General features: G+C 55.3%; 1 protein-coding gene across 1 annotated transcript in view; it reads right to left on the bottom strand.

Annotated features, from left to right (window-relative positions):
* SART1 (spliceosome associated factor 1, recruiter of U4/U6.U5 tri-snRNP) overlaps nucleotides 1–24,220 on the bottom strand; it is a 598,340-nt gene that overhangs the window by 437,163 nt on the left and 136,957 nt on the right. The window contains exon 4 of the mRNA XM_086938291.1: nucleotides 2,389–2,515. Within this exon, the coding sequence (XP_086794417.1) occupies nucleotides 2,389–2,515 (127 nt within the window). The remainder of the gene's footprint in view (nucleotides 1–2,388; nucleotides 2,516–24,220) is intronic.

The raw sequence follows: 24,220 nt of genomic DNA, 5'->3' as shown, positions 1-24,220 counted from the left end.
TTCGTCGATGGAATTGCCGTCGACGGGACCGTCGTCGATGGGCTCGACGTCGACGGGACTGTCGTCGATGGACTCGACGTCTATAGAGCTACCGTCGACGGGACAATCGTCGAGGGGCTCGTCGTCGATGGAGCAGCTGCCGACGGGCTCGTCGTCGACGGGGCAGCCATCGACTGATTCATCGTTGATGCTTTCTTCGTCGACGAGACAGTCATCGATGGTGGCGTCGATGACTTAGTCGACGGGCTCTTTTTAGAAGCCGAAGGCTTCGTTGACTATGATGTCTTCGTCGCCGAGCCGTCCACGAGAGTTTTTAGCCACAATAAAAATCTTTGTAGACTCAATAGGCGAAGTGATAGAATGTAGTGGAAATCATAGCCGTAGAAGAGGAGGTTAAAGTAGAAATAGTAGTCACTGGTGAGGAGACAGCAGAGCTCTTACTCACGGTTTTCTTTGAGGAATCGTTGGTGGCTGAGGTTCCAGAGACAGAATGTTGAGATCTCTGAAGAGCCAGAAGTGGAGTGGGAGGTTTTCGCATGTTTTCTCCCCTCACTTGTCTTATCCTCTTGAGACCTTGCCCTCTTGCTAGAGGTAGAGGCTCTGTCATCATCATCCGTGGAAGAGGATTTTAGCCACAAAAGGACTTTGGCCTCCCTATCCCTTAAGGTCTTAGAAGGGAAGGTGCGGCAGATCTTACAATTTTTTGCCTCATGTTTGGGGTAAAGGCAATAAATACAGTCCTTGGTCATCAACATGGACCCTCTTCTTGCAGGTTCTGCAAGGTCTAAAGAAGGCCTTCTTGTCAGACATCCTGAAGCTCTGAAGAAAAAACTGAGTCAAGACTCAGGGAGATTCCCTTCCACACGACGTGCGGTGAAAATCTGAGGAGAACTGGCTCTGCAGAGAGGGTTCTAGAGGGTGCTGTAAGCTGATTGGTTGGAGCAAAGACTTTGGTCTTTTTAGCATAATGAGGTAGATAGGCTACTATAATTTAGGCCTCAGGCCTTTTCTAGGGCCTACTACTACAAAGTGCTTTTGGCACTGCTTTTAATTTACCGTGGGACTCCCGCCTCGGTGACAGGGAAAGATTCAGGCATGTCAATCTATGAAAGATACCCCAATACTGGATAACATACAAGTACATGTTCATCTTTTTAAGTACACTGCACCTTGCGCTTTGGGCTGTTCAGGGCCTACCTTAAGCGTGGCAAATGTATTAAAAAGGAAAGTTTAGCCTGGTAAAAGGATTATTCTGCCAAGTCGAAATTGCAGTTTTAATACTGCAAAAACAGACCTAAATTAACAGGCCTGGCACAGGTTTTAGAGGGTTTCTCAAGTGGGTGGTCATTGGTAGCATTTATTTTACCAGCCATGGGTATAGAGTATACCACTTAACTAGGGACTTACCAGTAAACTAAAAATGTCAATTGGATGTAGGCCACTTTTACCATGTTGACAGGAGTGAACACAAGTACTTTAGCATGGTTAGCAGTGGTAATGTGCAGAGTCGTAAAGCCTACAAAAACAAATTCAGCAAATCAGGAGGGGTTAAGGTAAAATGTTTGGTGATGACCTTGGAGATAGGACTAGCTCCAACACCAAACCATTTCTATGTAGCATTAGCTGTAGATGTTTTAACCTTGCTTTTATGTATGAAAAACAGCTGGATGGAGACAACTCAAAGCATTTTGCCAAGGAATCTGCTCAGGATATTGGACTTTGAAAGTTCAGTTTGCTTTGAACACGTTTCGGCTGGTAAGGAGGCAGCAGTACTCCTGAGCAGTAATTTCAGAACATATGTTTGAGAAGGTCATCAAGTACCACAGGAGCTCACGTCTTACAACTGTGTCATCCTAAGTCCATGGTAAATGGGCACTTTTAGGCTCCAGAATGATTTTAACAATAGTTGCAGAGCTACTTTTGCCTCTTACCATGGCGGGAGAACTCCACACACAAAAAAAAACAAAAACGTATTAAACATAAAAAGAAACTTAAGAGCTGCGCTCCTTGGAAGCAAAAATTGCTCTTTAAGGCTAGTCAAGTAGCAAAGGAGAAAATATGCACACCATACCAGATAGCAGAAACCAGAAGTGGGTGAGAATTGAAATGCACAGTAAAAAGCCGTGCATGGAGGGCATGTGTACAGGAGTTCCATTTAGACGTTCACACAGACAACTTTCTCTTTGTAAAAGCTATTATATAGGCCTCACATGATACTGTAGGCTATTCCTACCCTCTTAGGAAGCAGCAAAAGTACAGCATAAGGGAAGAGGGGGGAAACAGAAAAAGGATAGCATGAATGTCAAGAAAGTAGGAAAATACAAGAAAATAATGTATTAATGCCAATTTCTTTTCACATTAAAAAAACGTTCAATGGTCATCACGTACCCAAGTTTTTGGTTCAAAAGACGCTTCTCCTTCGCTGCAGCCAATTTTTCACGTAGCTCCTCTCGCTGTCTTAGAGCGATGGGGTTGATCACCTCGGCAGCCACTGGGTCCTCTTTACTGCCAGTTTCTTTTGAGAAGAAAGAATGACCAAGTGCAAGATTTTAGAATGTTCACTTGCATATATTTAACAAAACTTTAGAACAACTATAACTAGACTTCTCCAATGGCACACATTCATAGGCTTGAAATACTAATCATCGATCAAGCTGGAAAGTCACAATAGGAAATACTAAAACAGCGCTGATAGACAATGCTAATTTAAAATTGAACGCACTGCAGTCCATAAACCTTATTATATGGCCAGACATAGTCCATAAAGTGGAGAGGCTCTTAGCTCTATTTGCTTAGTAGGTTTCCAGATCTCAGATTCTACACCACATGATGAGAGAAATGGAATCCTCCAGAGCTCAGATTATTATTTTTTCAAATAAAACTGAATCATGGAAAAATAAAACTTTCAGGGGCCAAAGGAACACATAGGATACCTTGTGCAACCTTAAGCTCTGCAATGGAGCTGTTTTCCCTATTATTAGTCCGCTGCCAGTTGCAGGACTCGGAGCTTCTTGATCCTCGACTCAGGATGAGCAGTTTGGACTCAGGTAGGGGATTATTTGCTCTCTTGTCTATTGTCCAAGTAAATAGATAGTCTTGATTTATCCTTTGGCAGCCTTACCAAGCTAAAATGGTCTCTGCAGATGAGGTAGTGTATTTCCTGCTGCCCCCTATCACAGTCATCAGGATTGTGAAACCTGTCAGACTTAGTAAATCAAAAGATTGAGGGGCATGGAGAGAGGCTCTATTGAGCCGTAAGAAGTGCACTTCACTGCACTCCCCTCCTCAAAAAGGATGCAACAGAGGAAACAGTTAGAACTAGATTTTATTTAAGAGGAAAGGGTGAAGACCTTCACTTTGAATGACCTGGCTAACCCAGATAAGACATTCTTGATACCCTCTAAGCCACAGAGCTAGTTTGCAACCGAGAGTATCCTCATCAACAAGTTTGTTGACTGAAATTAAGTCTGCATCTGGTAAACCACAGTCAATGTCCACCAGTATAACAGCCCACTTTTCATAAAGAAACCATTGCAGACGGCAGCACACGATCAGCAACGGAGTCCTATTCACCACTGGCTAGCCAGTTGTTAAACTCAAAATGACTGTACATACCTTCATCATGTCAATGAGCCAGGGTTCAGCCCTTAACACTGGTTCAGCCATTAACACTGCATGTACCATATATCAGGTGAAAACTACACAAAGGAATACACCTACTGTTAGACGGACCGGGAGGGTCGGCCGAGATTACGGGGAGAGGTCTCCAGGGAGAGCCGTCTCCAACGACTGTACAGACAAGTAACTTCCCCCCCACAGACGGACACCACACAAGACTGAAGGTTAACGAAAACTTTATATGCAATTCTTAGGTTACGATGGTAAGATACAAGGAGGTCTGGACTCAGGGGTCCCCTCGATTCTAGTCTTTGGTTGAGGAAAGGGGTAGCGGGACAGTCTTAGTTACCAATGAGTACAAAATAGCTCTCAATCCTCGAGCTCGGCGTTCTAGATGATCGGGCCGTGGAGGAGCCAAGCAGGTCCCGAGATGGATGAAGGAAGGACGACGGTCCGCGGCGGAGCCTGCAGGTCCCGGTGAAAGATGACGGTTACAACGGTCCGCGGCCACGCCAGCAGATCCCGGCGACGATGAAGGATGAAGGTTACGACGGCTGTGGCAGCGCCAACAGGCAGGACGATGGTGCACAGGACAGAGCTACGGCAGCGCCAGTAGTCCGTCCAGGATGAGTTCCTCTTTACGTCTCTCGACTCCAAGATACAACTGCCTTCCTGCTCTGGAGCTGCCCCAGTTATAGGGCTGGCGTGCTTTGATGTCCGGACCCTCGCACTTGGAGGTCGGGAGGTCCGGGATGAGGGAGTCCAGACACCCAGCAGGGGGGTGGAGCCAGTGCCCGGGGAGGCGATGGGCGAGCGGCACTGGGCGGGGGAGAGCCATCGGCACCTCTTTCTCCCATTGACTTGCCAAGTAGCCCGCTCACCTCCTGGGTGGAGGGTGGTGCCGGAATGTCTGAGGCCGGGCTAGGCCCAGGGTTGAGGTCGATCGGGGGCCAGGCGGCCTCGTGGTGAAGTGTCCAAGATGGCGGCCCGGGCTGGGCGCGTGGGCCGGCAGTGGATCGGACCCACGAGGTTAACGTGTTCGAGGGCAGGGGTCCCTGAGGGGACGGAGGACGTGCAATGGTGGTGTGTGGTACTTGCGTGACCGGGCTCGGGCCTTGTTGAGCCGGGGGAGAGCGGCCCTTCATGTGGCCTGTCCAACATGCGTCCCCCCCAGCTGAAGGCGGGGAGAGTTACCCATCCTCTTGGGGACTCTCCTCGTCGAGGCGGAAAAACCGGGACAGGCCATCCGCGTTGGCGTGGTCTGACCCAGGCCGGTGTTCGACTGTGAAGTCCATACCTTGCAAGGAGATGGACCAGCGTAGCAATTTTGGGTTTTCCCCCCGCATATGCATCAACCACTGCAGGGGTCGGTGGTCAGTCTGTACCCGAAAGTGGGTGCCAAAAAGGTAGGGCCGGAGCTTCTTGAGGGCCCATACCACAGCGAAGGCTTCCCTCTCTATGGTGCTCCAGCGTTGCTCCCGTGGTAGGAGTCTCCGGCTGATGAAGGCCACCGGTTGATCAAGGCCTTCGGTGTTCACTTGAGACAGGACCGCCCCAATGCCCTGGTCGGAGGCGTCCGTCTGGACGACGAACTCCCGGCTGTAGTCTGGGGCCTGGAGCCCAGGAGCGGAACACATGGCGGCCTTCAACTGTTCGAATGCCGCTTGACACTCTGGGGTCCAGTTCACCTTCTTGGGCTGATTCTTTGACGTGAGTTCGGTGAGAGGCCCCACTATGGTACCATAGTCTTTCACGAACCTTCGGTAGTAGCCCGTGAGGCCCAGGAAGGCTCGTACCTCGGTTTGGGTGATAGGGGGCTGCCAGTTCTGGATGGCGGCAATTTTCAGCTGTAGAGGGGCCACTAGGCCGCTTCCCACCTGGTGTCCGAGGTAGGTCACAGACCCTTGTCCAATTTGACACTTGCTGGCCTTGATCGTGAGGCCAGCTCGCTGAAGGGCTTGCAGTACTGCTCGGAGGTGGTGGAGGTGCTCGGTCCAATGGTGGCTGTACACAGCGATGTCGTCTAGGTAGGCGGCGCTGAACTCTTCGAGCCCCGCCAGGACCTGATTGACGAGCCGTTGGAAAGTCGCTGGGGCATTTTTCATGCCGAAGGGCATGACCGTAAAATGGTAGTGACCATCGGGGGTGGAGAAGGCAGAACGTTCTTGTGCTCGGGGTGTGAGGCCGATCTGCCAATAACCTGCTGTCAGGTCGAAGATGCTGAGGTAGCGGGCAGCTCCCATTCGGTCGACCAGTTCATCTGCCCGGGGGATGGGATGTGCGTCCGTTCTGGTGACTTCATTCAGGCCCCGGTAGTCGACGCAGAACCGGAGTTCTGGTGTGGTTCCGGGGGCGGCTGCTTTGGGGACCAGTACGACCGGGCTGGCCCATGGACTGTCTGAGGGCTCGATGACCCCGAGCGTGAGCATCTTAGCTACTTCCGCCTGGATGCAGGCCCGTACCCGATCAGGTACGCGGTAGGCCCGGTGGCGGATAGGAGGGCTGTCTCCGGTGTCCACATCGTGCACACACCAGGAAGTGACACCTGGGGTGAGGGAGAACAGACTGGCGAACCGTGACAGGAGGGCTTGGCACTCTTGGCGTTGTTCTCTGGTGAGGGTCTCCGAGAGCCGGACCCCATCCACGGAGCCGTCTTGCTCCTGGGTCCGCAAGAGGTCAGGGAGAGGCTCGGAGTCGTCTTCAACCCCATTGTCTGTGGCCATCAGTAGGCTGAGTTCTGTTCGTGCAAAGTGGGGTTTCAGTCTGTTGGTGTGGAGGACTCGGAGTGGGTTCCGGGAGGACTCCATATCGATCAGATAGGTGGCAGGACCCTTGCGCTCGGTTACCTTGAAGGGTCCCGTCCATTTGTCTTGGAGAGCGCATGGCTCCGTGGGGGACATTACCCATACCTGTTGCCCCGGCTCGAATTCAATGGATGAGGCGTTCTGGTCATACCATTTCTTCATGTCCTCTTGACTGGCCTCTAGGTTGGCTTTTGCTAGGTCTCTGAACCGCCGGGACTGGTTGCGGAGGGTGAGGAGGTACCGGAAGACATCTGGAGGGCTCTTGGCCGGAGGCATCTCCCAGCCTTCTTTGATCAGGCTGAGCGGCCCCCGTACTGGGTGCCCATATAGCAGTTCGAATGGGCTGAAGCCTAGGGACTTCTGTGGGACCTCCCGGTAGGCGAAGAGGAGGCACGGCAGCAGCACATCCCACTGGCGACGGAGGGGCTCTTCCAATCCCCCGATCATCCCTTTTAGCGTGCGATTGAACCGCTCAACAAGTCCGTTCCCTTGGGGGTGATAGGGGGTCGTGAATCGGTAGGTGACCCCACACTGTTGCCAGAGGGACTTCATGTATTTAGAGATAAAGTTCGTGCCTCTGTCGCTGACGACTTCTCGGGGGAACCCTACACGGGAGAAGATCCCCATCAGGGCCCGGCCGACCACTGGGGCTGTCACGGTCCGGAGAGGAACAGCCTCAGGGTAGCGGGTGGCGTGGTCCACTAGCACCAGAATGAAGCGATGGCCTTGTCTTGTACGCGGGTCCAGGGGTCCCACAATGTCTATTCCGACCCTCTCAAATGGGGTCGTGACTACTGGAAAGGGTTGCAAGGGGGCCTTTAGTTTGCGGCCGCTCTTTCCACTGGCTTGGCACGTGGGGCAAGATCGGCAATGCTGGTGCACATCGTTTCTCATTTTGGGCCAGAAGAAGTGGGTCACTAGGCGACTGTAGGTTTTATCTTGTCCCAGGTGCCCTGCCAGGGGGACATCGTGGGCCAGGTTTAGCAGGTAGTCTCTAAAGCGGAGGGGCACTACTAGTACTCGGTTGGCCCCCAGCTCGGCGATTCGTTGCTCGCTGTACAACAGATCATTGTCCCAGTAGACCCAATGAGTTCCGGAGGTATCCCCTGCGCTTTGGGCGAGCGCTTGTTGGCGGAGTCCCTCGAGGGAGGGACAGGTCTTCTGTTCCTGGCGAAATTGTTCTTGTGTGGGTCCCCCCTCTTGAGCCCACTGGTCAAGGTTAGCGAGGTCGGAAGGTTGAGCAAGCTCGAGGGGGGTGTCATGGTCGGGGGTCTCGGCTGGGGCGACCGGAGGCGGTGGCGCCGGCCATTCTGGTTCTTCCGGGTGATGGTTGGCACGGGCGGCCATGGACCGGGTGGTGACGCACGCCCAGTCCGGGACGCCCAACATCCCCAAGTGTTCTTTTCGCTCCACGGCTGCCCACGGGGAGCTCTCCAGGTCATTTCCGAGGAGGCAGTCCACGGGGGCGTCGTCTCGGACCGTCACCTTCAACATGCCGGAGACCCCTCCCCACTCAAAGGGGACGCAGGCCATCCGACACAGACTTTCCGAGTTGTCGGCTGATCGCACAGGGCAGAGAATGTTCGGTAGATATTGTTCTGGGGTCACCAGATGACAGCGGACGGCTGTCACACTGGCCCCGGTGTCCCGAAGGGCTTCGGCCCGTTGTCCTTTGATGCTCACCCATTGGCTGTACTTCTGGGTGTTAGCGGGTAGGGGGACCCGCGGGACCATGTCTCTTCCCCCTAAGCACGCGAGAGTCATGGCGGCTGGCTCCCACTCTTGATACTCTTGCTCGTCTGTTTCTTGTTCCTCGGAGATCTGTTCTTCCCCTAGTGCCGCGGCGGCCACATGGCGGGGTTTTGGACTCTGATACTGCGGGCAGCTTGGGTCGTTTGCATAGTGGCCGACTCGTTGGCATCGGTGACATGTAACATTGGCTCTGTACCCCGGTCGCGCCGGGGTGCTGCCCCGGTTGGCCGGGGGGGTGGTGCTGGTAGTGGGGGCGGCCGGAGTGTTGTCTCTTCCTCGTCCTTGGCCCCCTCCTCCTCCTCTGGGTCGGTGGTGACCATTGTTGTTCCTGTTCTGCTCGTAGGACCCATTCCGGCCCACTCTGGTGATCTCCCACCGGTCAGCTTCGGCTGCGAGCTGCCGGGGATCGGTTAACTTGCTGTCGAGGAGGTGCTGGCGTAGTTCAATGAAGCAATTGTTGGACAGATGCTCCCATACCATCAGATTGAACAGCTGCTCGTAGGTCGTGACGTTGTTCCCTTTGATCCAGCCTTCGAAAGCTCGGCTAAAGTACGTTACATAGTCCACCCAAGTTGTACCCGGGATGCGTGTGCAGTCTCGGAACCTCTGACGGTACATCTCGGGCGTGAGGCCATAGCGGGTGAGGAGGGCCGCTTTCATATGGTCGTAGGAGGTCATCTGGTGGTCTGGGAGCTGTAACAGGGTATCGCGGCCCTCATTGAGGAATCTGCCCCATAGGCCGGCTCCCCAATCGTTTCTATCGATCCGGTGCGCAGTCATAGCGATTTCATAGGCTTTAAACCATTGCTGGATGTCGTCTTCTCGAAAATATTCTCGGACAACATCCTTGGGGATGTGTACTTTTTTCTCCGTGGTCCCTGGGGTGTGTGGTCTCTCGGGCACCCCTAACTCTTTATTCTGCTTGCGCAGGTTGATCTCGGCTAGGTTCCGTTCGTGTTCGTACGCTAGTTTCTTTTCCTCGAGCTCCCTTTGCCTCTGTTTCTCCTCTCTTTCTTCTCGGAGACGTAGGTGCTCTAAGTTTATTTTTTGTTCGGCCAACTTGAGTTCTACGTCCATCTTGAGTCGGGCCATTTCTAGTTCGTGTAGTCGGGTTTTTTCTCTTTCTTGGATCTCGTCTTGCGAGAGACTGGTTCTTTGCCCCTCAGGGGCCGTGTTGGTTTTTTTCGCGGTGCTTTGCTCAGGGGCTTCGACATCCCCGGTCTCTGCCCAAGATTCTAGGGCATGCTTAAAATCGTCCTTGGTGCTTAGTCCGGTGGTAGCGATACCTAGTTCGATGCAGAACTGCTTTAGTTCACGATGGCTGTACTCCTCTAGTTTTTCCATTTGGAACTTCTCAGTTGATCCGCTCTCTTTAGTTGTCATTGTGGTTTGTTGTGGGGTGAGCTACTCTCTGTACGTTATGCGGTGATTCGGATCGCGCCGCTGGCCACCAATGTTAGACGGACCGGGAGGGTCGGCCGAGATTACGGGGAGAGGTCTCCAGGGAGAGCCGTCTCCAACGACTGTACAGACAAGTAACTTCCCCCCCACAGACGGACACCACACAAGACTGAAGGTTAACGAAAACTTTATATGCAATTCTTAGGTTACGATGGTAAGATACAAGGAGGTCTGGACTCAGGGGTCCCCTCGATTCTAGTCTTTGGTTGAGGAAAGGGGTAGCGGGACAGTCTTAGTTACCAATGAGTACAAAATAGCTCTCAATCCTCGAGCTCGGCGTTCTAGATGATCGGGCCGTGGAGGAGCCAAGCAGGTCCCGAGATGGATGAAGGAAGGACGACGGTCCGCGGCGGAGCCTGCAGGTCCCGGTGAAAGATGACGGTTACAACGGTCCGCGGCCACGCCAGCAGATCCCGACGACGATGAAGGATGAAGGTTACGACGGCTGTGGCAGCGCCAACAGGCAGGACGATGGTGCACAGGACAGAGCTACGGCAGCGCCAGTAGTCCGTCCAGGATGAGTTCCTCTTTACGTCTCTCGACTCCAAGATACAACTGCCTTCCTGCTCTGGAGCTGCCCCAGTTATAGGGCTGGCGTGCTTTGATGTCCGGACCCTCGCACTTGGAGGTCGGGAGGTCCGGGATGAGGGAGTCCAGACACCCAGCAGGGGGGTGGAGCCAGTGCCCGGGGAGGCGATGGGCGAGCGGCACTGGGCGGGGGAGAGCCATCGGCACCTCTTTCTCCCATTGACTTGCCAAGTAGCCCGCTCACCTCCTGGGTGGAGGGTGGTGCCGGAATGTCTGAGGCCGGGCTAGGCCCAGGGTTGAGGTCGATCGGGGGCCAGGCGGCCTCGTGGTGAAGTGTCCAAGATGGCGGCCCGGGCTGGGCGCGTGGGCCGGCAGTGGATCGGACCCACGAGGTTAACGTGTTCGAGGGCAGGGGTCCCTGAGGGGACGGAGGACGTGCAATGGTGGTGTGTGGTACTTGCGTGACCGGGCTCGGGCCTGGTTGAGCCGGGGGAGAGCGGCCCTTCATGTGGCCTGTCCAACACCTACATTAACTTCATAGGGCATGCAAGATTAGCATGCATAATCTACTATTCCCCCAAGAGTATATATGTGTAAGAAAATGCCTCATTCTATATGGTCTCCCCAAGATTTTGGGCGGCTGCTGGTTTTTAAACTCAGAGTGCAATGAAGACAACTGAACAGACCTCTGTGCTAGTGCTGTGACTCCAAAACGAGTATGTTGCATTGGTTATACCCAATTGGCATAAACTGGCTTACCTGCAAGTCCCTAGTATAGGGTACCCAGGGCATGTAAAGGAATATGCTACTTACCAGTATGCATCTGTTCTTGGCATGTAGGGCTGCTTACATTCATATCTGTGCATAGATCGCCGCCTAGTGTTGGGTCCGGATGATTGCACATTGTTGTCCTGGAAGAGTCTTCGAAGTATCACGAGATAGGTGGCTCCTCCCCTGGACTACAGTGCGCATGGGTATCCTCACCATCCTCAGATTGTTTTGCGCCATTGTGGCAGAGATGGAGTGTAGTACAGTAAGTGATAACCATGCCTGAGAATAATTCTGAGTGCTACAGCTGCGACAGGCACCGGGGAGGAGGGCGGGCGATATGAATGTCAGCAGCCCTACATGCCAAGAACAGATGCATACTGGTAAGTAGCATATTCTGTTCGAGGCATGTGGGCAGCTGAATTCATATCTGTGCATAGAATAAATAGCAGTTACCTCCTTAGCGGTGGTTGCCCGTGCCAGCTGCAGGAGTCTGAAAAAGGGTTTTGAGAAAAGCCTGTCCTACAGCAGCTTGCCGTTTGGAGTGTACATCTACGCAGTAGTGTTTGGTAAATGTATGTATGGTGGTCCATGTGGCTGCTCTACATATATCCTCTAGGGGAATGTTACCTAGGGAAGCCATGGATGCCCCTAACTTGCGTGTGGAATGCGCTCTTGGGGGAACTGTTAATGTGCGTTTAGCTTTTTGATAACAGATTTGTATGCACTGAACAATCCATCTGGCTATACCCGATTTGGAAATGGGATTGCCTTTGTGTTGTGGAGAGAAGGCAACAAACAGTTGTTTAGTCTTCCTAAAATCTTTTGTCCTGTCGATGTAATACAGGAGAGCTCTTTTAACATCCAAGGTGTGCAGTGCTCGCTCTGCCACAGAATCTGGATTGGGGAAGAAAACTGGCAGTTCTATGGTTTGATTAATGTGGAACTGCGACACCACTTTAGGCATGAATTTACGGTTGGTACGTAGCACTACCCTATTAGCATGAATCTGTATGAAAGGCTCTTGAATAGTTAGGGCTTGAAGCTCACTAATTCTTCTTAGTGATGTGATGGCTACCAGAAAGGCCACTTTCCATGTAAGAAACTGTATTTCACAAGAGTGAAGAGGTTCAAAGGGCGGTCCCATTAATCTGGTGAGAACTTCATTTAGATTCCAGACGGGTGAAGGAGGGTGCCTGGGAGGGATCACTCTTTTGAGTCCTTCCATAAAGGCTTTAATGGCAGGCACCCTGAAAAGTGAAAGATGCTGCCTGTTCTGAAGATAAGCTGCAATGGGGGCTAGGTGTATCCTGATGGAACTATATGCTAGATTGCATCTGTATAGATGCAACAAATAACATATGATGTTCTGCGTGGACGCATCCAGCGGGTTAATGTCATTATTGGAACAGTAAATGACAAACCGTTTCCATTTGACCGCATAGCATGCCCTAGTTGTAGGGCGCCTTGCCTCCTTGATGATGTTCATACAGTCAGGAAGTAGGTTGAGGTAGCCAAACTATGACCTCAGGAGCCATATCGCAAGGCTTAACTGTTGCTGATCTGGGTGCTGAATGTGTCCATGGCTCTGAGTGAGGAGACTGGGCGTGAAACGCAGCCTTTCGTAGGGCACCACTGAAAGTTCTAGGAACGTGGTGTACCAGGCCTGCCGTGCACACGTTGGAGCAACCAGGATGAGCGTCATGGAGTGTTGTCGCAGTTTGCGTGCCACTAGCGGTATGAGTGGTGCTGGAGGAAAAGCGTACGCAAATCTGCCTGACCAGTTCATCCATATCGCATTGCCCTGAGACTGCGGGTGTGGGAACCTGGCGGCGAAGGTTTGGCATTTTGCGTTTTCCTGTGTGGCGAATAGGTAGATTTCTGGATGACCCCACCGCTGGAAATATGGTTGGAGCACCGAGGGGTGTATTTCCCACTCGTGCATCGGATGGCTGTGCCTGCTGAGCAGGTCCGCCATCTGGTTGTCCTTGCCTGGGAGATGTTCCGCCATGAGGAACATGTTTCTTTGAATGGCCCACTTCCACATGCTTTGGGCTAGATGAGACAATTGTGGAGAGTGCGTAGCTCCCTGCTTCTGGATGTAATACATGGCAGTCATGTTGTCCCTCCGGATCAGCACGACTTTGTTGCACAAGTGTAACTTGAACGCCTTCATTGCCATTGAGATTGCCATCAGTTCCAGCAGTTTGATGTGCATCTTCTGCGGCTGTGTCGTCCATAGTCCCTGCACTGTATAATGGAGGACATGCGCTCCCCAGCCCTGGAGAGACGCGTCCGTCGTCCGCACTACGTGTGGTACAGGCTCTTGGAACGGTCGTCCCCTGCAAAGGTTTTGTGTGTTCCACCAATGCAGAGAGTTGTAAGCACGACCGGTCACCAACACTAGGTCTTTTAGATGTCCACGAGACTGGTTCCACTGTCGTGCCAAGCACTCCTGGAGGGGACGCATTTGCAGCCTCGTGTGTGGGACTATGAAGATGCAGGATCATACCTATCAATTGCATGAACACCAGCGCCGTGAGCAAGTGGTGGGGTTTGAATCTCTGGATTAGCAATCGCATGCTGCTGACCCTGGCTGGGTTTGGCTGCGCTGTTGCGGTCATAGTGTTTATTGTTGCCCCTAGGTACTGTTGTACATGTGAGGGCTGAAGGTGTGACTTTGGATAATTTAGTGAAAATCCTAGACTGTGTAGGAGGTGAATCGTGCGGGACATGTAGCTGGGACATTGCTGGGCTGACTTTGCTTGAACAAGCCAGTCATCCAGGTAAGGATAGACATGGATGTGTTGTCTCCGAAGGTGCGCAGCCAATGTCGCCAAGCACTTGGTGAACACCCTGGGGGCTGTAGCGACCCCGAAAGGCAGGACCTTGAACTGGTAATGTTGGTTGTTGACAGTGAACCTGAGATACTTCCTGTGACCTGGGTGAATGGGAATGTGAAAATATGCATCCTTCAGGTCTAGTGTTGCCAGGAAGTCACTCTGCCTGAGCAATGGTAGAACTTGCTGTAAAGTTAACATATGAAAATGTTCTGATAAGATGTACTGGTTTAGGGGTCTGAGGTCTAGAATGGGCAGCAGGGATCCGTCCTTTTTTGGGATCAAGAAGTACAGTGAGTACACCCCTGTACCTTGCTGTTCGAAAGGCACGAGTTCTATGGCTCCTTTTTGCAGCATTCCGACTACTTATTGCTGCAATAAGTGCATGTGCTCTGCGGACATAGGACAGTGCCTTGGGGGTATGTTGGGAGGAGTGGAGGTTAGTTCTAGACAATAGCCGTATTGGAGAAGTTGTCTCACCCACCTGTCCGTGGTAATGCCTTCCCAGACTGGCAGGAACTGCTGGAGTCTTCCCCCGACTGGTGTTATATGGTCGGGGGGCAGTGACAAGGCGTCACTGTTTATTGTTGGCGGAGGATCTGGCATTGTTATTTCCACGTCCTCTGCCTTTGGTGGTGTTCCCACGAAATCCACCCCTGTTATTCTTGTTGTAGGTGGTTTGTGTGCTCCCCTTGTTGTATTGGGCTTGCTGCAATGCCTGACCTCTAGAAGCTCCCCTGCTACCGGAGCGACGAAAGGAACTGCTCCTGAACTGCTGTGACTGCAGAGCCCCCATGGATTTTGCTGTCTCAGTGTCTTTTTTAATTTTTTCAAGGGTCGTGTCTACATCAGGACCAAGAAGAAAGTCAGGGTTAACTGGCTGATTGAACAAAGTTGTTCGGATCTCTGGTTTGAAACCAGAGATGCGGAGCCAGGCATGACGTCTTAGCATTACACTAGTGCTGATGGCTCTAGCTGCTGTGTCTGCTGCATCTAGTGCACACTTAACGGATACATTTGAAATTAACTTTCCTTCCTGTATTAGAAATTCTGCTCCCTCTTTATAAGCGTCAGGAAGGTGTTGCCTCAGCTGTTCTAACGTGTCGTAGTGAGCTCTATCATATCTGGCTAATAGGGCTTGTGTATTTGAGATCCTCCAAATATTAGCCGCTTGAGCTGCTACCCGTTTGCCAGAAGCTTCCAAGATTTTGGATTCTTTGTTCTGAGGAGGAGCATCACCACTTGTTTGAGAGTTTGCTCTCTTGCGAGCATTAGCCTCTACTAGGGAGTCCAATGGGAGCTGGCCCTTGATGTACGTAGGGTCCACAGGCGCAGGCCTATATTTTCTTTCAATCCTTGGGTTTACAACCCTTGCCCTTGTGGTCTCCTTAAACATGTCAGTAGCATGTTTGAGAACACCCCTTAGCATAGGCAATGTCTTTACTGATCTTTCTGAGGTGGAGAAAGTATTGAACAGAAAGTCCTCCTCCACTGGCTCAGCGTGCATTTCAACGTCATGGTTAATGGCCGCCCTTTCAATTAGAGCGTTAAACGCAGCCGTGTCTTCAGTAGACGAGGTCTTGACATTATAAGACTGAGTATCAGGCGTAGTGTGTGGATCATCAGGGTCAACAGGGTCAGTCCAGTGTTGAGGTTCCCCTTGATCTGTGTCAGCATGATAAATGAATCCCATATGACTGTAATCATCTCCCACATCCTCATCGCTGCGTGTGGGAGAATCGACATCGTGTTGTGGATATGACTCAACACGTTCAAAGAGAACAGGTGAGGTGGCTGAATCCTTCTTCCTTTTGAGAGGGATTTTGTATGACTCTAAAGGATGTTCTGGAGCGATTTTCAGTTTGTGAATGGTGAGTCTTCCAGAATCAGAGTTGATGAAGAGCTTCGACTGATTGTCATACGAGGGTGCCTGGAACATTACCTCATCTGTAATGGGCTGAGACTTGGAAGGTCCCGATACCTTCTTGGAGGTTTCGGCGCTCCTTTGTGGCTCGAACGCTTTGGGTAGAGTGGTCCGGGGCAGACCGTATTTATTTGGTGGAGGAATCACCGGAGACGAACCGACCGTCTTCGAGATTGACATTGTTTTCGATTCAATTTGCTTTGGTGGCTCACCAGCATGCTTGCGGCCTTGCGTCGACTCGAGCTCATGGTGCGCAGCAGGTACGGCCTTGGGCTTCGATGCGATATGCTCTTTCGGGTCGGCTTTGGTTTTCGACTCGAGGGCCTTGCCTAACATTGGCTTGGAGGCTGTAAGCGTAGGTTCGACAGTCTTTTTAGGCTGGAGTTCTTTGGCAATGTCGCCATGTTTGGACGTTGACCGCGTTAGAGTGACGTGCTTGACCGCAGAGGCTGGCTTCGGCGCCCCGCTCTTCGGGCCGACACCCCCTTGTGACCCATTAGGGTCGATGACACTTTTAGACTTGACTGGAGCAGAGGAGTCCGAGGGCGTCGATCCGAGGACTGCTTTCGACAGTTTCGTTTTCGCCTCTACTGGTTTCGGTTTCGATTTTGGTGGATCGACCGATGGCTCCTTAGAAGTATTCTTAGCCAGGCCTTGACGCTGGCCTATAGAATGTGGAGTAAGATCTCGGCTAAGGCCATCCGGCGATGCCTCGACCTGAGCCTTAGAGAGCATAGTATCAATATTAGGCCCCGCGATTGCGGGTGGGCCTTGCTCATCGCTCGAGTCGTCATCGACGGCTCTGATGGCCTCTGCGTCGTCTCCTACCTCGACGACGTCTTCGTCATGGACGTAGTCTTTATTGTCGTCCACACCGAAGGTAGAGTCTCGCTCCGACTCGGGGTCCGACTGCTGGTCAGTATCCTCTTCATCCACGCCTTTATCGTCATCGGCCTCGAAGATGTTCTCCGGGTCAGGCGCCGCTTTTTGCGCAGACTGTCGTGCGGCGCGTCGAACTCGAAGCGTCTTCTTCGACCGGAACTTGGAACAGGCCATACAGCTGGCCTCGCCGTGGTCCGGGGATAAACATTTATTGCACACTGGGTGCACATCAATGTGAGGGTATTTTGAGTTGCAGACGGGGCATCTCTTGAACGGGCTCTGTTAGACGGGAAACCTGAGGGTCGGCCGAGCAAGGGAGAGAGGCCTCCTGACGAGGGTCTTCTCCTCAGATCGTACGGACGAGCGACCACCCCCACCACAGATGGACACCACACAAAGATAGGTTCGTAACACTTTTATCGGTATTCTTAGGCAGGTTATCGTCACAATATAGAAGGAACAGGATACTGGGATCCCTTCAATTCTAGTCTCTGGGGGAAGGGGGTAGCGGGACAGTCTCAGTACCAGTCGGGTACAAGGATATCTGGTGCACAGCTCTCAATCCTCGAGCTGGTGGTCTCTCTGGTAGGGGCCACGGCAGCGCCAGCAGGCCTTCGAAGATGGTTCACGAAGATGAGCCGCGGCAGCGCCAGCAGGACCCCAAGGATGGTTCACGAAGATGAGCCGCGGCAGCGCCAGCAGGACTCTAAGGATGGTTCACGAAGATGAGCCGCGGCAGCGCAAGCAGGACTCCGAGGATGGTTCACGAAGGTGGGCCGCGGCAGTGCCAGCAGGACCCCAAGGATGGTTCACGAAGATGGGCCGCGGCAGCACCAGCAGGACCCCAAGGAAGGTTCACGAAGATGGGCCGCGGCAGCGCCAGCAGGACTCCCAGGTGGTTGCAAGAAGATGAGTTCGTCTCGGTGTCTCTCGACTCCAGGATACAACTAGCTTCCTGCTCTGGAGCTGCCCCAGTTATAGGTCTGGTACCCTTAGATGTCCGGACCCTCGTACTTGGAGGTCGGGGGTCCGGGATGAGTGAGTCCAGACACCCAGCAGGGGGGTGGAGCCAGCGCCCAGGGAGGCCGGGGGCGATCGAAACCAGGCGGATGGGGGCCATCGAAACTCCTTCTCCCATTGACTCGCCAAGTGGTCTCTTTATCCCCTGGGTAGATGGTGGTGCCTCGATGTCGGGGCTTGGCTGGGCCTGGGGCTGAGGTCAACCCGAGGCCACGAGGCCTGGTCGTGGAGTGTCCAAGATGGCGGCCGGGCCAGAGACGGGGGTTCGGGAAAGGGCCCGGGCCTGCCGAGAAGGTGGTGGTTCTGAGGTTGAGTTTAGTCGGAGAAGAGCTGGGGGCGGCCCGGAGGGGCGGAAGGTGCGGCTCTTGGTCGGGGAACAGAGGTAGCGGTAGTCCGGGACCCGCCATGCTGGAGGGGTCGGACCACGCCACGAGGCCGGTTCCAACAGGCTCCGTTCCATCGTCGTCGTAGTTGGGGCCTATGGTGTAGAAAAGGCAAACGGCCTTCGACGTCCTGTTCGAAGAACTGGATTAAGAATAGGCACCGAACGAGACAATAAAGACGCCCAGAAGGCCATTTGGTCTTGCGCAAAAAGTTTTATATCGATTCCTAAATTGAGTCAAGAAAGTACATCTGAACCCAATGGCGGAAAAAATACAATCTGAGGATAGAGAGGATTCCCATGCGCACTGTAGTCCAGGGGAGAAGCCACCTATCACATTGATACCTCGAAGACTCTTCCAGGACAACAATGTGCAATCATCCGGACCCAACACTAGGCGGCGATCTATGCACAGATATGAATTCAGCAGCCCACATGCCTCGAACTTAAAAATTCACCCCTGGAATTGCAGGTCTGGTTGCATCACACTGTGTGGGACACACGTAAAGCAATTCTACCAATCAACTACTGCAGACTGGAAGAGCAGTTTTAAACTGCTAGCCTGACTTTGGCATTTAAAGCAATGGCAAAGCCAAACCTCCCTCTGCAACATGTCCAAGTCACCCCAATGGGAGGCATACCAATCCCTAAAACAAGGTACAACTTATTTTACGAGAAACACATGTATTTTACATGTTCTGGCAGTAAAAAAAACAAGCATCTACCATGCAACGGGCTCGCCTTTGCCAAAGTAAGAGCTATTGGCATTGTAAATTACAAACTTTTTTATTTATGTGTTGGTTTTGAAAAGAGATAAATGAATGGCATTGTCATTTACAATGTCAATAGCTTAATCTCTTGCAAATGCAAGACCTATTGCATTTGCACACACACCCACACAGAGCCCTCCCCACACACACACAGAGCCCCCCCACACACAGGCCCCCCCCTACACACAGGCCCCCCCACACACACACAGGCCCCCCCACACACACACAGGGCCCCCCACACACACACAGGGCCCCACACACACACACACGCACAGGGCCACACACACACACACAGGGCCCCACACACACACACACAGGGCCCCACACACACACACACACACAGGGCCCCACACACACACACACAGGGCCCCACACACACACGCAGGGCCCCACACACACACACACAGAGCCCCCCCACACACAGAGCCCCCCCACACACAGAGCCCCCCCACACACACAGAGCCCCCCCACACACACAGAGCCCCCCCACACACACAGAGCCCCCCCCACACACACAGAGCCCCCCCCACACACACAGAGCCCCACGCACACACATACACAGAGCCCCACGCACACACATACACAGAGCCCCACACACACACACACACATACACAGAGCCCCACACACACACATACACAGAGCCCCACACACACACATACACAGAGCCCCACACACACACATACCCAGAGCCCCACACACACACATACCCAGAGCCCCACACACACACATACCCAGAGCCCCACACACACACACAGAGCCCCCCACACACACACACACACACACAGAGCCCCACACACACAGAGCCCCCCCCCACATACACAGAGCCCCCCCCACACACAGAGCCCCCCCCCACACACACAGAGCCCACACACACACACAGAGCCCCCCCCCACACACACACACAGAGCCCCACACACACACACACAGAGCCCCCCACACACACACAGAGCCCCCCCCACACACACAGAGCCCCCCACACACACAGAGCCCCCCCCACACACACAGAGCCCCCCCCACACACACACAGAGCCCCCCCCACACACACAGAGCCCCCCCACACACACACACACACACAGAGCCCCACACACACACACACAGAGCCCCACACACACACACAGAGCCCCCCCACACACACACACAGAGCCCCCCCCACACACACAGAGCCCCCCCACACACACAGAGCCCCCCCACACACACAGAGCCCCCCCACACACACAGAGCCCCCCCACACACACAGAGCCCCCCCACACACACAGAGCCCCCCCACACACACAGAGCCCCCCGACACACAGAGCCCCCCCACACACACAGAGCCCCCCGACACACAGAGCCCCCCCCCACAAACACAGAGCCCCCCCCCACAAACACAGAGCCCCCCCCACAAACACAGAGCCCCCCCCACAAACACAGAGCCCCCCCCACAAACACAGAGCCCCCCCACAAACACAGAGCCCCCCCCCACAAACACAGAGCCCCCCCCACACACACAGCCCCCCACACACACACAGAGCCCCCCCCACACACACACAGAGCCCCCCCACACACACAGAGCCCCCCCACACACACAGAGCCCCCACACACACACACAGAGCCCCCCCACACACACAGAGCCCCCCCACACACACAGAGCCCCCCCACACACACACAGAGCCCCCCACACACACAGAGCCCCACAGACACACAGAGCCCCACACACACTCAGAGCCCCACACACACACAGAGCCCCACACACACACAGAGCCCCACACACACACAGAGCCCCACACACACACAGAGCCCCACACACACACAGAGCCCCACACACACACAGAGCCCCCCCCACACACAGAGCCCCCCCCACACACAGAGCCCCCCCCACACACAGAGCCCCCCCCACACACAGAGCCCCCCCCCACACACAGAGCCCCCCCCACACACACAGAGCCCCCCCACACACACAGAGCCCCCCCCACACAGAGCCCCCCCCACACACACAGAGCCCCCCCCACACACACAGAGCCCCCCCCACACACACAGAGCCCCCCCCACACACACAGAGCCCCCCCACACACACAGAGCCCCCCACACACACAGAGCCCCCCACACACAAACAGAGCCAGCCACACACACATACACACACAGAGAGCCCCCCACACATACACACACAGAGAGTCCCCCACACACACAGAGCCCCACACACACACACACAGAGCCCCACACACACACACAGAGCGCCCCCACACACACAGAGCCCCCCACACACACACAGAGCCCCAGCCACACACAAACAGAGCCAGCCCCCCACACATACACACACAGAGAGCCCCCCACACACACAGAGCCCCACACACACACACACAGAGCCCCACACACACACAGAGCCCCCCCACACACACAGAGCCCCCCACACACACACAGAGCCCCCCCCCACACACACACAGAGCCCCCCCACACACACACAGAGCCCCCCCCACACACACACAGAGCCCCCCCCACACACACACAGAGCCCCCCCCCCCACACACACAGAGCCCCCCCCCACAAACACAGAGCCCCCCCCCACAAACACAGAGCCCCCCCCCACAAACACAGACCCCCCCCACAAACACAGAGCCCCCCCCACACACACAGAGCCCCCCACACACACACAGAGCCCCCACACACAGAGCCCCCACACACACACAGAGCCCCCACACACAGAGCCCCCACACACACACAGAGCCCCACACACACGCAGAGCCCCACACACACGCAGAGCCCCACACACACGCAGAGCCCCACACACACGCAGAGCCCCACACACACACAGAGCCCCCCCACACACAGAGCCCCCCCACACACACAGAGCCCCCCCCACACACACAGAGCCCCCCCACACACACAGAGCCCCCCCCACACACACAGAGCCCCCCCACACACACAGAGCACACACAGAGCCCCCCCCACACACACACAGAGCCCCCCCACACACACACAGAGCCCCCCCACACACACACAGAGCAGAGCCCCCCCCCACAAACACAGAGCCCCCCCCCACAAACACAGAGCCCCCCCCACAAACACAGAGCCCCCCCCACACACAGAGCCCCCCCCCACACACACAGAGCCCCCCCACACACACAGAGCCCCCCCACACACACACAGAGCCCCCACACACAGAGCCCCCACACACACACAGAGCCCCCACACACAGAGCCCCCACACACAGAGCCCCCACACACAGAGCCCCCACACACAGAGCCCCACACACACGCAGAGCCCCACACACACACAGAGCCCCACACACACAGAGAGCCCCACACACACAGAGCCCCCCCACACACACAGAGCCCCCCCCACACACACAGAGCCCCCCCACACACACAGAGCCCCCCCACACACACAGAGCCCCCCCCACACACACAGAGCCCCCCCCACACACACAGAGCCCCCCCCACACACACAGAGCCCCCCCCCACACACACAGAGCCCCCCCACACACACAGAGCCCCCCCACACACACAGAGCCCCAGCCACACACACACAGAGCCCCAGCCACACACAAACAGAGCCAGCCACACACACATACACACACAGAGAGTCCCCCACACACACACACACACAGAGCCCCCCACACATACACACACAGAGAGTCCCCCACACACACACAGAGCCCCACACACACACACACAGAGCCCCACACACACACACAGAGCCACACACAGAGCCCCCCACACACACACAGAGCCCCCCCCACACACACAGAGCCCCCCCCACACACACACACAGCCCCCCCCCACACACACACAGCCCCCCCCCACACACACACACAGCCCCCCCCACACACACACACGAGCCCCCACACACACACACGAGCCCCCCCACACACACACACACGAGCCCCCACACACACACACGAGCCCCCACACACACACACACACACGAGCCCCCACACACGAGCCCCCACACACACACACGAGCCCCCACACACACACACACGAGCCCCCACACACGAGCCCCCACACACACGCACGAGCCCCCACACACACGAGCCCCCACACACGAGCCCCCACACACACACACGAGCCCCCACACACACGAGCCCCCACACACGAGCCCCCACACACACGCACGAGCCCCCACACACACACACACGAGCCCCCCCCACACACGAGCCCCCCCCACACACACAGCCCCCCCCACACACACAGCCCCCCACACACACACAGCCCCCCACACACACAGCCCCCCACACACACACAGCCCCCCACACACACACAGCCCCCCACACACACACAGCCCCCCACACACACACAGCCCCCCACACACACACAGCCCCCCACACACACACAGCCCCCCACACACACACAGCCCCCCACACACACACAGCCCCCCCACACACACAGCCCCCCCCACACACACAGAGCCCCCCCCACACACACACAGAGGCTCACACACACACACACAGACCCACACATACAGAGCCCCCCCCCACACACACACAGACCCCCACACACACAGACCCACACACACAGAGCCCCCCCCCACACACACACAGAGACCCCCCCACACACACACAGACACACACACACACACACACAGAGACCCACACACACACACACACAGAGACCCACACACACACACACACACACAGACCCACACACACACACACACAGAGCCCCACACACACACACACACAGAGCCCCACACACACACACACACAGAGCCCCACACACACACACACAGAGCCCCACACACACACACACAGAGCCCCACACACACACACACAGAGCCCCACACACACACACAGAGCCCCACACACACACACAGAGCCCCACACACACACACAGAGCCCCACACACACACACAGAGCCCCACACACACACACAGAGCCCCACACACACACACAGAGCCCCACACACACACACAGAGCCCCACACACACACACAGAGCCCCACACACACACACAGAGCCCCACACACACACACAGAGCCCCACACACACAGAGCCCCACACACACAGAGCCCCACACAGAGCCCCACACACACAGAGCCACACACACACAGAGCCACACACACACAGAGCCCCCCACACACACAGAGCCCCCCCCACACACACAGAGCCCCCCCCACACACACACAGAGCCCCCCCACACACACACAGAGCCCCCCCACACACACACAGAGCCCCCCCCCACAAACACAGAGCCCCCCCCACAAACACAGAGCCCCCCCACACACACAGAGCCCCCCACACACACACAGAGCCCCCCCACACACACAGAGCCCCCCCACACACAGAGCCCCCCCACACACACACAGAGCCCCCCCACACACACAGAGCCCCCCCACACACACAGAGCCCCCCCCCACACACACAGAGCCCCCCCACACACACACAGAGCCCCCCCACACACACACAGAGCCCCCCACACACAGAGCCCCCACACACAGAGCCCCACACACAGAGCCCCACACACAGAGCCCCACACACACACAGAGCCCCACACACA

This window comes from Lissotriton vulgaris, chromosome 9, assembly GCF_964263255.1.
Source record: "Lissotriton vulgaris chromosome 9, aLisVul1.2, whole genome shotgun sequence".
Taxonomy (NCBI): domain Eukaryota; kingdom Metazoa; phylum Chordata; class Amphibia; order Caudata; family Salamandridae; genus Lissotriton; species Lissotriton vulgaris.
This window is presented reverse-complemented; position numbering and strand designations above follow the sequence as displayed.